Source organism: Carettochelys insculpta, chromosome 1, assembly GCF_033958435.1.
Source record: "Carettochelys insculpta isolate YL-2023 chromosome 1, ASM3395843v1, whole genome shotgun sequence".
In the NCBI taxonomy this organism is placed as follows: Eukaryota; Metazoa; Chordata; order Testudines; family Carettochelyidae; genus Carettochelys; species Carettochelys insculpta.
The window spans coordinates 248,908,138-248,924,579 of NC_134137.1; the positions used below are offsets into that span (position 1 = coordinate 248,908,138).

The 16,442-nt window shown below is 44.1% G+C and overlaps 1 protein-coding gene across 5 annotated transcripts in view; it reads left to right on the top strand.

The window, feature by feature from the left end:
* TTLL1 (TTL family tubulin polyglutamylase complex subunit L1) overlaps window positions 1–16,442 on the top strand; it is a 58,811-nt gene that overhangs the window by 25,153 nt on the left and 17,216 nt on the right. For 4 of the 5 annotated variants that reach the window (XM_075003856.1, XM_075003883.1, XM_075003873.1 and 1 more), the window contains 4 exons: window positions 1,208–1,416; window positions 12,336–12,516; window positions 14,170–14,304; window positions 14,483–14,591. In XM_075003856.1, coding sequence (XP_074859957.1) covers window positions 1,208–1,416; window positions 12,336–12,516; window positions 14,170–14,304; window positions 14,483–14,591 — 634 coding nt within the window. The remainder of the gene's footprint in view (window positions 1–1,207; window positions 1,417–12,335; window positions 12,517–14,169; window positions 14,305–14,482; window positions 14,592–16,442) is intronic. The other variant, XM_075003864.1, reaches the window with a different exon arrangement.

A 16,442-nucleotide genomic window follows, 5' to 3' on the forward strand; every position in this document is an offset into this window, starting at 1 on the left:
ACCCCACATCATAGAGGAGAGTCACGGAGAGTACGCACCAAGTGGTCAGTTTCTGAATGGCATCTTCAGTTGCAAGCCTCCTATTTAAAAGGACTCCCCTGCCTGTCACCCCCCTTGTAACAACTGGTTATTCAGGGTGGAGAAAAAAACTAGATGGGATGTCTGCGTTTTACCACTAATTTTAATGGCCCATCTTTTGTCTTTTCCTAGGCTGAACAATATTAGGTTCTTGGAGCTAGTGTTTACTGGCTCACAAGGCTGCTCCTCACTACTTGACAGCACCACTAACTATGAGCACAGTTATCTATATACATGAATTCATAACAACTGTCTGTATATAGCTCTCATAATGACCACTAAGTTTAGGACATTGCAGACTTCTGTAAAAGCTCTTACTCAGTATTATATAAAACCAGATGATTCATTTGCCTGTTTGGAATTCAAGTCCCTTGTTGGACACTTGGAATGTCCAGACCTTGATTGCTACATTCACTCTGAGTAAATGGTGCCAATATGTGACCCTCCCTCTCCTTTTTCATATGAGGAATGAAGTAGTTAGTAATGTGGCTGTCAAAATGGAACCCACCTCTTCTGAGAGGAATAGTGTAATTGACACCTCCCAGAGCAAATATCTCTGAATCATAAACATGTTTTTGAAGTTTTCTTCAAGCAATAGTTAGTTTTCATTTCCTTTTTATAGAAAAAGAAAGGTGGGATTCTGAAGAACATGATAGTAGCTCCTGAGACATGCTGCTAAGGTGTGTGGGCATGTATTGGCTATTTCCAAGCTCTGTTGGGGATTGATTAGCCGCTCATAGTGCCAGGATAGGATGAGTACAAGTTGACTACCTCCTGTCTGTGCCCTGACTTCAGAACTGGTGTAGGAATGAATAGTGCCTGTAGGTCTGCAGTCTTGTCTGGAAGAGTTTCACCTGGTTTCACTAACATTGGTTCAGGATGTTTTGAAGTTTCACTAAAAACCTAAGTATCCCGTCTATAAAAGAAATGTTAAACACACAGAGAGGACACAAGTTCCCATAACATGATAGTACGTTATGTTTAGTCTTTTTTTTTTCTTTTAACTTTCTAAATTTAGTAAATTAACCAAGATGGAATTTAGAAAATAAAGGAGACCAAAACTTGCTTGTCCTTATTTTAAATGCTGTTGCTTGAGGGAAAATCCATTAACATTTATTTCACCTTCCAGGATGAGTGTACAAACCATCCGAAATGTTTTCAGCGTGGAAACTGGCTATCGACTTTCTGATGACCAAATTGTCAACCATTTCCCAAATCACTATGAGCTGACCAGGAAGGACTTGATGGTGAAAAATATCAAGAGATACAGGAAAGAATTAGAAAAAGAAGGTAGTCCTCTTGCAGAGAAAGATGAGAATGGAAAATATATTTATTTAGGTATGTATTTCTGACTGCCAGCATCATTCTTATTACTGATCGCACATAGATTATATATGAAAAAGATGATTTTGTGATAATAGGATAAAATTGTAAAGTAATGTACTTTAAACAAAAACAGTACTGGATATTGGAATCAGTCTAGGATTCTTGCCAAAGCTAGATAAATTTACAAGTCACAATTGTAGTATGATATGTTCAGAAAATTGAGTGTTCAAAGGTGTCAGAAAATTGTAGAGACAAAAAATGCATTTTTTTTTTTTTAATCTGCAGACTGGGTTTTGTGTGGGCAATGAAAATGTAAGTATCACCATAGTTACCTGTCCAAGTGCCTCAGTGCTGCTCATGAAAGGCCATTTTTGAGAGCGTCATAATTCAATGTCTACATTCAACCTTTTGGCATCTTTGCTAGTATCTTATCAATGGTATATTTATGCTAGTGGTTCTAGTGGTGTGAAATGGCTGTCACCAATAACTGAGTTCCTGTTCCTGTGTCTTCAAATAGACATCAGACAGTAACAAATGCAGGACACTGCCTGATGGATATTTGAACCAGTGTCTTGGTTAAAAGGCTTCATCACCTCTTTGTTTATCCTATAACTTTCTTCCCTTGTATAGCTTCATAACTAATCTTCCACTCTGTCTGATGTTGTCTTTTGTTGATAATTAATGATGTCTGACTTAGAAAGACAAGTATCAGAGAGGTGGCCATGTTAGCCTGTATCTTCAAAAACAAGAAGTAGTCCTGTGGCACATTATAGACTAACAGATATTTGGGAGCATAAGCTTTTGTGGGCAAAGACCCGCTTCATCAGATACTGACGAAGCAGGTCTTTGCCCATGAAAGCGTATGCTCCAAAATATCTGTTAGTCTGTAAGATTCCCCAGGACTTCTTGTTGTTTGAGTTAGTCTCTGGTGCTTTTGTGGATGTATTTAAAGTTTGATGTGTGTTGAATCAGTAGATGGAAGGTAGTTCAGATGGAGCTTTATGTTTTTTTTAGGACTGGGCTCTGGTTGATGATTGGGAGGTATCAGCAAAGAAGCAGTGGGGGCCATTTAACATTTAGTGTGTGTGTAAAGTTGCAAAATAAGAAACTCCATATATTTTTGAATATCTTTTTGATGTTTGTATTATATTTAGTATGCTAGCTTTATTTAGTTAGCCACTGGAAACAGCAGCTCAAAAATACCTCCCAGTTTCACTGAAGAGAATAATGATAACAAAAATTGCACAGAAGATTTTGATGCTGTATATGATATTCTTATGCTTTTGCTTGTGAACTAGGGAGTAAAAAAATTTAAGGCTCATTCAACACTCTAGCAAAAAGAACACAATTAATTCTTAGTATTTTATATATAGTATATTACATTTTTAAAACTCTTAAATATTGCCTTTAAAGTTAGTGGATAAATCTTCTACAAACAGAGGAAGAGGCTGTATTTTACTCAGGGCTTCAGAGGCAATCAATAGTTGGAATTAACACTTGGGCATTTCTAGTTCCTGGTTCTAAGATCAGAGTACTGAATCACATGTGCCTTTCATATACCACTAGTCATACATACAGAGGAAGACAAATCCAATTTGCAGATTCATGTTTTACATTTCTAAACGTGTGCTGATGATAAAGCTAATGTGAGTTGAAATTGACACACTTTGTGTGATCCCTTTTATGTGCTAATCTAATTCACTCTTAAAAAGCCATTATATCCCTTTTCTCTTTTTAATCAGAATTAAACTAGAATTTTCTCTCTTTTTAATCAGAACTAGATTTGAGAGTTCTTGAAGAGTGGTTGAAGGCAGGTATATCAGTTGTAGAATAGCTAAAGTCTCTTTCCCTATGAAGTAGTGATTGGCAAGGTAGGCCCTCCTTCATCTCAGTGGTCTGCGAGATTGTTGTACCCAAGGCAGTCTCCCAGGACATGGTAGTTTTGCTAACTGTATTTGTGCATGTAGAATTTGTGAGGTGTGCCAGCTGAACTGTAGAAGCCTTTTGATGGAATGCAAAGGAAGTACATTGCTGTGAAGTAAAAGAGGTTAGCTCAGGGTAGTTATGGACACCTGAATCTAATTAAGGGCAGCCTGCAACCTTTAAAAACAGCTTCCACTTACTGAAAACGAGAGGAGATGAGATTCAAGCTGCAGAAGGGTTGTGTACAATGATGGGAAAGGCTTCCTGTAGAGTCTAGATAAAGATCAGCTTTTCACTACAAGGAGACTTCTAGGGTTTATGGTGGTGGCGGGGAAGTGTGTAGGGTGGGGCAGTGGTGGCGAGAGCCATGGCTCCCAGCATAGCTTGGCCCAGAGTGAGTTAGGCCATTTCTACACAGGCCACTTTCTCCAAAAGTGGCATGGTAATACATGACTCGAAATATGCTAATGAAGCATGGATGCAAATTCCCTGCGCCTCATTAGCATACGGTCACATGATTTGGAGTCCGGAAGGCCGTTCATTTGGACTCCAAAACGCCGTTTAGAAGCGCGGCCTCCAGGGGCGCTTCCAGAAGGAAATCCTTCTTCCAGATGCCCCTTCTTCCCAAAAATTTTTGGGAAGAAGGGGCCTCCGGAAGAAGGACTTCCTTCCGGAAGACGCCCGGAGGCCATGCTTCTAAACGGTGTTTTGGAGTCCGGAAGAACAGCCTTCCAGACTCCAAATCATGTGACCATATGCTAATGAGGCATGGGGAATATGCATCCACGCTTCATTAGCATATTTCGAGTCGTGTATTACCATGCCACTTTTGAAGAAAGTGGCCTGTGTAGAAACGGCCTTAGAGTGGCTGGCGGTTGGTAGCTGGCATGAGAAGTAGTATTCCCATGGGAGTTAGGAAATGTAATTTTTGAAATTTTTTGTTTAAAGAAGTCCTCAGACCAACCCTAAGGTCTAACCGGTGATTCTTCTTCGAGTGGTCCCTGTGGGTGCTCCACAATAGGTGTTGGGCTCGCCCGGCGCCGCAGATCGGAAATCTTCTAGCAGTTTCTCCTGGATCGCGCATGTGCCGGCGCGCGCCGCCCCCCCTGCACGCCCCTGGTCGCGTGCACGATCCGGTCCCCGCCAGTTCCTTCTCAACCACCATCGGCTGCAGACGGAATCCACTCAGGCTAAGGCCAGAGTCAGATTACTTAGTGGTTTTTCTTTTCCACGTGTGATTTGTTTTTCGGTTATTAAACAAAAACAAAAACAAAAAAAAACAAGAAGAGAGAAAGCAAAGACAAAGAGAATACCAGCAAAAGAAAAAAAAAAAGAGAGGAGCGGAGAAGAAAAGAGCGGACGTGAAGGCCATTAGGTCGCCCGCTGCCGCAGGCCGGTTATCACTCTTTGGGGTGGAAAGGCAGGAATTAAGTGCTAAGTACCCTCTTAACAACAAAGGACTCACCACAATGGCCTCTTCAGGTTTTACACAGCATGAGTCATGCCGTGAAGCTATGCCGGCCTCTGTGGGGCATAGCGAAGGCATCCTATGCCTGGGGGAATTACAGGCTTTCCGGCCATGTTCTCACTGTCCTCTGACCGCCCCCTTCAGTGCAGAAACGGAGGGAACTTTCCCTGGCTCGATCCTTGCCGTGCATCTGCAGCGAGCAGGACGAGCGGAGCACACAGCTACCGGCCGCATACTCAGGCGGTGGCACCATCACAGGCGGTACAGACCCCCGCGGCACCAGCGGTGCAGGGGTGCCAGGCACGGAGCCTGCAGGCACCAGACGGGGATACCTGCGCGGCACCACAGCTGACGATGCCGAGCGCGGCGCTGACAGCGGGGCTGAGATCCCCGGCAAGGAAGGGGGCGGTGCCGGCCCCACAGTGGAGGGGCAAGGCAACATCAAAAACCCGGCACCGCAGTCCATCTCTGGACAGGGCTGCGCTGCTGTTAGCACCAAGCCCTCCCCCTGTGATACACATGCCGCACCGAAGGCCTGTGTCTCCACCGGCCCATCCGGGGGAAAAAAAAACAAAAAAAAAACTCCTTCTCCATTCCTCCAACCAATGTCACCATGGCTTGGGCCACCTTCACCATTTTCTGGGATTGGATCCCCTGGAGTACTATCACAAGTCAGTTTCACCTCTATCTGTGTCGTCGCGGAGGTCTCGCTCTCCCAGACATTGGGGGTACACACCCTGTGAGTGGTCCAGGTCTCCATCTCCAGACCCTTGCCCATGCTGCCATGGTCGTCCTTATTATGCTGGACACAGACAAACCACAGGCCTGCACCCAGGGGCAGGCCCCCCGCCACCCGGCCGCTCAGTACCCCCGTGGGCGCTCCCGATCGAGGACGGAAACACAGTTGTCTCAAGGGGAGTTAATTTTAGAACCCCGAGACTTTCCTTCACAATCCTTCAGCGAGCAAGTGTGTCGTCGCCCACGGGAACCCGAGGGTTCGAGGGAGGTTTACCTTAGGGGTTCCTCCTCATCCTCCCCAGATGAGGCCATGGCCCCCGGGGATGTCTCGTCCCGGGATGACCTTAAACAGTTTCAGGAGCTGTTTTAAAGGGTGGCTTTCATGCATGACATTCAAACGGCAGAGGTGCGGGAGAAACATCACAAACTCCTGAAAAATTTGAGACCCCCGGCTTCATCCAAAATTGCTATTCCGCTGGACGAAGCCATTCTGGAGTCAGCCATTACTATATGGCAGACTCCGGCCTCTGTTTCGCCTACGAATGAGAGAGCGGCTAAAAAAAAAAAATACTTCGTCCCGGCAAAGGGCATGGAGTTCCTCTTCAGTCACCCACAACCAAATTCTTTGGTGGTCGGGTCGCCCCAGCAGAGGTCAAAGGCTTCTCAGTACAAATCGGGGGATCGGACAAAGATGCTAAGAAGCTAGAGCTGTTTGGCAGGAAGGTATATTCCTCTCCTATCCTGCAATTGAGAGTGACAAATTATGGGCACACCTAGCAAACCACAATTTTGGTAATTACTCCGGGCTTACTCCCCTCATGGATTCACTTCTGGAAGACAAAAAGCCAGTGTTAAAGGCGATTGTTCAAGAGGGCTACGCAGCATCGCAGACGGGAGCCCAGATTGCCCTGGACATGGCGGACACGGCGGCACGTTCAACGGCTACAGCAGTGGTCATGCGTAGAGAATCCTGGCCCCAGACGTCGGGTATCTCGAGGGACCTACAGGCGAAGATCGTGGACCTTCCCTTTGATACACAAAAGCTGTTTGCAGACTCAACCGACTCGGTCCCTCACTCCAGTAAGGACTCGAGAGCTATACTTAGAACCTCGGACATTTATACTCCCCCATACGGGGCGGGTGGGGTGGCGGAATTTATCCTCAGCAAAGACGCTATGCTTACAACTACAGCGTGCTCAATATCAACGGGGCTACGGCCAAGGGCGCTATCAATAGCGGCAACAGTACAGAACTCCTAGGCGACGTTCTCAACAAAGCCGTATGCCCTCAGGTCAGGCCTCAAAGGCAACAAGTTTGATGGGTATGTCGGGGGCTGCACTATCAATACCCTCGCTCAATGCCACTCTCATCTCATGTTCCATCATTGCCTCAGACCGTTCCACTCCCAATGTCAAAAGATCACCACAGACATATGGGTGCTGGAGATCATAGCCACGGGTTATGCGATCCCCTCCCAGTCGCTTCCACCGACGAAGCCTCCCACCAGGCCTCACCTCAGGGACGCTGCCACGAGGCGAGGCTCAAGCAGAAGGTGACTCGCCTTATGTTCATAAGGGCGGTAAAAAGAGTGCCGGAATAATTCCAGGGGAAGGTTTTTATTCACGCTACTTCCTACCAGAGAAGAAAACAGGACACTGGAGGCCCATCTTAGATCTTCGGGGCCTCAACCGTTACTTGCGCAAGCAATGGTTTCGGATGATCACAGTTGCTTTGATACTCACAGCACCGGACGATGGAGACTGGGTTGCAGCACTCGACTTAAGAGATGCTTACTTTCATACAACAATCCACCCGGCACACAGACGCTTCCTCCGCTTCACGGTCGGCCAGGAGCGCTTCCAGCACAGGGTTCTTTCGTTTGGCCTCTCCTCGGCCCCCAGAGTCTTCACCAAAACCTTGGCGGTGGTGTCAGCCTACCTGCACAGACAGGGGGAGTTTATTTTCTCAGATCTGGGCCACTTCCTGCTGAAAGGGGACCTCGAAGGCAGAGGTCTCACCCATGATACGCGTCACAGCGGACACGTTTCTTCACTGGGTCTAGTCATCAACCTCGCAAAGTCAAAGTCCGAACCCACACAACATATAGAGTTTATAGGGGCACGCAGAAACTCTATCACAGCAAGTGTGTACCTACCCGACGCCCCCTTCCACGCAATCAGTTCGCTGGTGAAAGTCATTACATACAGCCCCATGGTGCCAGTCTTAACGTGCCTACAGCTGCTGGGCCATCTGGCGGCAGCGACGTTTGTGGTACAGAATGCCAGGTTGCACATGTGAAGCCTGTAGCATTGGCTGGTGAGCGTTTACAAACCAGCATCCCACACTGTCCACAGGGTGGTGTCGCCCACAACAGAGGTGCGCAGATCCCTGGCGTGGTGGGAAAACCCCGTGAATCTGCTAGTGGGGGTGCCTTTTCACCAACCACAAATTTCTATTTTTCTTACCACTGACGCCTCCCACATGGGATGGGGAGCGCACATCGGCGACAAGGTAACGCAAGGGCTATGGTCCCCTGCGGAACAGGCACTGCACATATCCATACTGGAGATCAGAGCAGTGTTCAACGCCTGCAAACATTTTCGAGATTACCTACCTGGCAAAGTGGTCGGGATTCAATACCGACAATACCTCCATTATGTTCTACATCAATCGACAAGGAGGAGCACGATCCCGTGCCCTATGTGTGGAAGCACTCCGATTGTAGAATCGGTGCATCACCAACAACATAACATTGAAAGCCTCGCACTTGCCGGGCGCACACAACGTGAATGCAGATCAGCTGAGCAGGCACTGCCCAATCACGCACGAATGGCAGACCCGCTCCGATCTGCTGCAGCATGCTTTTCGTACATGGGGGTTTCCCCAGATTGATTTGTTTGCCACCCAGTTAAAAAAAAAAAAAGTGTCCCCAGTACTGCTCCAGGCCAGGAGTGGGGCGGGGGTCCCTGGGAGATGCATTCATGTTTTCATGGAAGGGCTCCCTACCTTATGCGTTTCCCCTGCAGCGCTTATCCGCAAGGTCTTGCACATAGCCAGAAGGGAGAGAGCTCGCATGATACTCATAGTCCCACTTGGGATAGGCAGCAATGTTTTCCCTTGCTTCTGTGCATGTTGGATTGCCCACTGCTCCCTCTACCGGTGGCGCCGGACTTACTCACGCGGGCTCAAGGGTCCATAGTGCACCCGCACCCTCAGGGTTGGCACCTACAAGCATGGCTAATCCATGGCTCAGCTCCTTAAAGAGCACATGTACGGAGGGAGTACAACAAGTCCTGGAATGTAGCCGAAGGACCTCCACCAGGAGGACTTGCAACCAGAAATGGATTCGATTCACAGCCTGGTGTTCCGCCAAGCAGTTAGCTCCCCTTGACGTCACTATACCTGTAATACTAGAATACTTATTGGACCTCAAGAGAGGCGGGTTTTTCTCTCTCCTCACTAAAGGTCCACCTCGCTGCTATATCAACCTTTCGGCATACAGAGGAAGGGCCCACGGTATTTGCCCATCCTATCGTTACCAGGTCCTTGAAGGGGCTGGTAAACCTGCACCCCCCCTCGAAAACCACTTCCACCATTGTGGAATTTGGACTTGGCACTCAGCACGCTATCGGGTCCACCTTTTGCACCATTAGCCACAGTTCCCATACGTCTCCTTACGATCAAAACAACCTTCTTCCTTGCAACTATGTCAGCCTGCAAGGTGCGTGAGCTCGCGGTAGTGATGGCAATGCCGCACTGCACAGTATTCTCAAAGGAGGCGGTAACCTTAAGGCTGCACCCAGCCTGTGTTCCAAAAGTCTCTTTGGAGTCCAATCTTAACGACCCAATAGTTTTACCCTCGTTTTACCCGAAGTCTCACAGCTCTGTCAAGGAGGCACGCCTGCATCTCCTAGACGTGAGGAGGGCGTTGGCCTTCTACACAGACAGAACTAAGTCCTTCCGGAAAACGGACAGGCTTCTAGTCTCTCTCGCTCCCGGGTCAAAGGGAGAAGGTCTCTCTTCATGAAGAATCTCAAAGCACATTGCGTCCTGTATAAAAATGTGCTTCGAGCTTCGAAAGGCTCCTTTGCTGGCCCCGCCCAGGGCTCACTCCACCAGGGCGGTGGCGGCGTCAACAGCCTTCTTCAAGGGCATCGCGTTAACAGACATCTGTAGAGCAGCGACCTGGTCATCATATGACACCTTCGCCAAGCATTATGCCCTGCCTTGGGTATTCCAAGAGGATACCCATCTGTCGACAGCAGTCGTCTCGGGGACAAGCTGCACATAAACTGATTACCTACCTCCTTACTTGGGTTACTGCTGGGTAGTCACCTATTGTGGAGCACCCACGGGGACCACTCGAAGAAGAAAGAGAAGTTACTCACCTGTAGTAACGATGGTTCTTCGAGATGTGTCCCTGTGGGTGCTCCACCACCCGCCCATCCTCACCGCTTCGGATCTCTGTCTAGTGTTTTTCAGGAGCATCCGAGGTGGTTGGTCAAGGAACTGGCGGGGACCGGATCGTGCACGCAGCCGGGGGCGCGCAGGGGGGCGGCGTGCGCCGGCACATGTGCGATCCAGGAGAAACTGCTAGAAGATTTCCGATCTACGGCACCGGGCGAGCCCAACACCTATTGTGGAGCACCCACAGGGACACATCTCGAAGAACCATCGTTACTACAGGTGAGTAACTTCTCTATACTGTACATACAGCAATGTGAAGTATTTATTATACATCCAGAGCGGAACTGATTTTACTGCAGACCCTCTCAATATCAGAGGGAGAAACACTCAGCTCTGATGTGATGAAAGAGATGCATTGTCACAGAATCAAAAGAAGGCTGGAAGAGGTGGTTGTGGAAGTTTGGTGTATCATGCAGAAACTTAGCTATGAAACTTTAGAATTTTTTACCAATCAACGTTAAAACTAAAACACTTTTCTCTTAATCATGGGACAAAATATTTAAAACCTGTACAAATTTTTTTCACTTTAGAATCCATGCAGTTGTTCCATTTTCCATTTATTTTCCAAATTGTCCCAGATTGAGGGGGTAGTAGAGGAAGTTTTTGGAACAAATTGACAAATTAAATAACAGTACTAACCAGGACAAGATTCTTTACACAAAAGAGTTCTGAAGGAAGTCAAAATATGAAATTGTAGAACTGTGGTATGAAACCTGCTGCATTACACAGTCTTTGTATCAATGTAGCATCAATTTTTAAAAAAGGCTACAAAGGCCATTCTGGAATTTATAAGCCATAAACATAACTAAAATATCAGGAAATTTTGTTGAAACTGAAGTAGAGGACAGAATTATCAGACACACAGATGAACATGATATTTTGGAAAATAGAATCACTGGGATTTTTATAATGGGAAATCATACCACACCAAACTATTAGAATTCTTTGATGGTGTCAGCAAACATGGACAAGGGTAATCCAGTTTATGAAATATACTTGAAAATTCAGAAACCCTTTGACAGGGTACAATTTCAATTTTCCCTCCTGGATCAGTAACCATTTAAAAGATAGGAAACAAAGGCTATGAATAAATGGTCAGCTCTCACAGTGGAGAGAGGTACATAGTGGGATTCTGCAAGGATCTGTACTGGAACCAGTGCTTTACATAAATGATCTGGAAAAGGGCATAACTCATGAGGTGGTAATATCTGCAGATATTAGAAAACTGCTGAAGATAGTTTAGTGCAAAGCTGACCTGTGAAGAGTTATAAAGGGATTGCGGAAAATGTGGGTGACTGGGCAACAAAATAGCACATTAAATTTAATGCAAAGTAATGCATATAGTGAAACATAATCCCAACTATACATACGAAAATATGGGGTATAAATTGGATGGTAACAAGTCAAGAAAGAGATGTTGGAACCATCATGAATAGTTTTCCAAAGACATCTGCTGAGTGTGCAGCAGCAGTTAAAACAAATAACCATGTTAGGAACCATTAGAAAAGTAATAGGTAAGACAGAGAATATCATAATTACATTTATATTAAACCATGCTATGCTCACACCTTAAATACTGGAGACAGTTCTGGGTGTACAACCTTAAAAAAGATACATTAGAACTGGGGAGAATAAAGGGGCAGCAAAAATGACTTGTGTGGAATAGCTTCCATATAAGGAGAGATGAAAAAGACTCAACTGTTCATTTTAGAAAAGAAGTCACCAAAAGCGAATGTGATAGAGGTCTGCAATAGCAGGAATGGTGTGGAGGAACTGAATAAGGAAGTAATTTACCCCTTCATATAACACACAAACCAGGGTCACCCTGTGAAATTAATAGGCAGTGGGTATAAAACAAACATAAGGATGTTCTTCCCACAATGCATAGTCAACCTGTGGAATTTGTTGCCAGAGATTTTTGTGAAGGCCAAAATTATAACAGGATTAAAAGAAAAAGTAGATAAGTCCACAGAGGTTAGGTTCATCAATAGCTATTGGCCAAGATGGTCAGGGATGCAACTCCATGCTCTTGGTTTCCCTAAACCTTTGAAGTCCAGAAGTTGGACATGAATTGTACTGGACCAGTCATTCAATAATTACCATGTTCTGTTCTAGCACTAACCACAGTTGTAAATCAGGATAGTGGGCTAGATAGATCATTGGTCTTTCATGGCATGGCCATTTTTATGTCCTCTCATATCAGAAAGAGTAGATCAGATACAGACAACAGTCAACCTGTGCAGAAGAATGCAAAGCCAGCAAAGATATTTTTAATTTAATACATATCCTGGCTAGATACATTATTTTAAATTTTACTTTTTGTTTGCTGATTTAGATTTTGTGCCTGTCACCTTTATGCTTCCTGCTGATTATAACTTGTTTGTTGAAGAATTCAGGAAAAATCCTTCCAGCACCTGGATTATGAAACCTTGTGGGAAAGCTCAAGGAAAGGGAATATTCCTTATCAATAAACTCTCTCAAATTAAAAAGTGGTCTCGAGACAGTAAAACATCTTCGTAAGTTTAACCTCCTTTCTACCAATTTTTCTGCATTTTGTATATTCTGTGTAGGGTTGTCAAGTGATTAAAAAGTAATGTGTAAGTTGTACTTTCAAGATAGATTGCCCAACAGTACTTGTATGAGATGAACTGAATAATACTATTTCTTTTATTTTTACAGTGCAAATAAATTAAAATAAAAAATATCAAGTTATCACTATACACTTTGTAGTCTGTGTTGTAACTGAGGTCAGTATGTTTGAAAATGTTGAAAAATATCCAGAAATATTCAATAAATTTCAGTTGGGATTGTATTAACAGTGCAATTGTGATTAATTCTTTTTAGTTAATTGTGTGAGTTAGTGGCATTTAATCAACAGCACTAATTCAGTCACAGTTTGGCATGCCTAATACCAACTCACTAATGGAGAAGTCTTTCTGTGTACCAAACCACTTAGCATTATTTCATTATTATTTCAATGACTTCCTGCTTCAAACAGCTCTTACTGCCAGTCACTGCATTTGATGTCAGGTGGCACAACCACTGTTTGTCAACTTATACTATACAGATATTTTTTCTGTGAAGATTAAGGGTATGTATGACTAGCTCTGTGAGGAATAAAACTGCAAGGGCAGACTGGAATAATGGTTTTGCTTCATAGCATTAACGAATTGTAAGTTAGAGGAAAGTCTTTCGCTTCTAAGTGAGTGATTTCATTTTCAGCCCGAGGAAGGTTATGTGACAGTGTACAAAGCCATTCTCAGCTGAACCATGAAATAGCTGGACTGCTTTCAGTAAGGGCCCTGGAGAGAGGCTCAATCAGCTCTGGCCTATTAGGCAGAGAAGAGCAGAGCTGATAGCTGAGCCTTAAGAATGGGGAAGCCATAAACTATGGATTTAACTGAAGTGGGTCAGCACATCTTCACAATAAGTGAGAAGAGGAAGGAGCTTGGGGAGAAGGACCATGAACCACATTTTTGTCTCTTATCCTACCCAACACAGGAGGAAAGTGGCTGCTCTATCAAGAGAAAAATCTCTGTTGGTTGGCCTTTTTCGTTAACCCAATCTGAATAAAAAAGTAACTGTGAGACAAGTAGCCTTCCAATACAAAAACAACCTGAAGAACTGCGTTGTGTGGGTTTTTTTAAATCCTTACTTGTCTTTTTTCCCCTTTAGATTTAAAATTGTTGGTGACTTCACTTCTGAGAGGAGCGAACTTATAACAGTCAGATCATACTGAAAAATAGTGATAATTTAAGCAGCAAACTGATGTTGGCATTAATGTGGCTTGATAGTATAATCAGTATTAACTACTGATTACTATAATTGCAAAGGGGCCCAATCAGTGGTGCACTCAAGTAATCTGTATTTAAGGTCTTTGCTAAATAAAATAGTTTGAGTTGGAGCCTAAACACTCCTATTATAACAGTGACATGTAAAAAGCTTAAATGGATAGCTTCTCCCATTCATTTGTTTTAGCTATGCTTTTGTACATAGTGAAACCTAGTGCCTGGCACACATTGACCAGAATATATTAAAATATGACATGTGATATAGGATTCTAGTAGAGTTAAAACTTCATTACCTTTTGAGAGAATGCTTTTAACAGAGGAATTTTTTTTAACATTTATTCAGCACTTTCTGAAACACAAAATATTTACTTTTTCTAGGTTTGTATCTCAGTCCTCTAAAGAAGCTTATGTGATTTCTCTCTATATCAACAATCCATTACTGATTGGTGGGAAGAAATTTGACCTGCGTTTGTATGTTTTAGTGTCTACATACCGCCCACTGAGGTGTTACATGTAAGATCATACTGATTTTTAGCTCTTTTTAAAAAAAAAAAAAAAAAAAGTTGAGGTACTCAGCCAAAAAATTTTACACTCATTGTACTGAAATAGTTCCCAAGCATGCAGTGTTTTAGGATGCTGTTTTCCTCAGTTCTGGTTGCATTTCACATATTTAATATCTTTTTTGTTTAAGGTATAAGCTTGGATTTTGCCGGTTTTGCACAGTAAAATATACTCCAAGTACAAGTGAATTAGATAACATGTTTGTACATCTTACAAATGTTGCCATTCAGAAACACGGGGTAAGTTTTTGTGTTTTAAAAATGCAAATTTAATAGCAAGATGGATTATTTTAAATGTCATAAAAATGGAATATACATCCTTGTATCTTTTTGTTCTGTTCTCCACCCTCTTTCTCATTAAGGCTGCGTATACTCTGCGATATAAAATTGATTTTATTAAAATTGATTTCTTAACGCTGGATTTTATCCATTCGATCTTGAGCATCTTCACCTTCCCACATGCTCCCCACAAAATCGACTTACTGCTGCCACACACAAGTAGCTTAAATCAAGCTTAAATCGAGTTCTGCAGCAGCATATTGTGGTAACCTATCCTACAGTTCCCTGAGCCCTGTAGCCTTCTGGCCCCACAAGTAGATGTGGGTATATGATGACATCTTCCCACATCTCATTCCCCTTTTTCCCCTGCCATGTTAAGACATGGGTGCTGCACTGAAACTCAAATGAATCATTCACAGTTATGGCTCAGGATGGCTAAAAGACCCCAGACTTCAGCTAGGTTTGGACCTGCAAAAGAAGACCTTTAAGATACGGATATTCCCCGCTGTAACGCCTTACTTTGAGAACTGCGGTCATTGTATAGCTACTACATTGCCTTTATTGAAACATGTATGGCTTGGGGTGGCTAAATGATCCCCAGCTACAGCCAGCCCTGAAAATCGTGACCCACACTCTGTGCAAGCTGCCTGGCACCTTGTGCAACACATCCTTTTATTGGTTCAAGGTCAAGCCATGTGGCGTGGCTGGGCGCAGAAACGTTCCAGGCTGTGTGGTGCCTCCGGGGGAGGGAAGGGAGGGAATATGGGGGGCAGGACAGCATGTAAATGGCTGAAAAGGAGTTTCTTATACTACCAGACCAGCACGACCCGCCTCATATACTACCAGACAAGCTGACACATGATATGGGGAGGTCAGCGGCTGGCTTCAGGCAGCGCAGAAAAAATGGCAGCTCAGCTAGCAGGGGTATACTCTGAACCACAGACCCCACAGCTGCGCTACTAGTAAAGAAAAAGATTTTTCAGCCTCTCATGACCCTACAGCCAGAGGCATCCAGGTACTGAGTAGTAATTGTCTTCCTGTTGCCAAATTCCTCTGCACCTGTGAGCAGTGGAGATGTAAGAGGCCAGAGAGGAGAACCGTGGGGCATTATGGTGCACATACAGGATATCTGTGGAGGCTAATGAATTTGATTTAAAACCATAGCAGATCCTCACCAGCTTTCATTCAGAGATTTAAATTTGAACTGAACGCTACACCTGTCAGGTTACTATGACTTTAGGATTTTGATATTATGTTGATTTTAGTGGTCCATAAGTTGAGCTAATGGGATTTACAGTGAGGACGGGCACTTGGAAAAATCAGGCTAACTGACTGAAATCTATTTTATCTCGTAGTGTAGACACAGCCTAAGTCGTCAGAGCTAAATATTTGTTATGTAATTTATTTGAAAAGTATAATTGACTTATGTTGCTTCAAAAGCACATTAGATAATAGATGGATTATAGTGTGGCAATACAATGTGAATATTTTCTGTTTCAAACTGTAACAGTAAAAGCATATGTATTTATAAATTTATACATCTGTACCTAAGCACTAGCATTTTAAGAGGCAATAAATGTGGCTACAGATGAATGTACAGCTTTGTACCTCATCCTCTCCCCCAACTAATAATACTTGATTGTACCTGAGCATTTTGAAGTTTAGATTTTTGATAGTGTCTTAAAATAGTTTAAATATAGTATAGGTTGACCTTTCTAGTCCAGCACCCTTGGGACCAGACAGCCGCTGAACAAGAGAATTTGCCAAACCCTGGGAGATCAAAGTTGTCTAGCAGCATTACAACATTTCCAC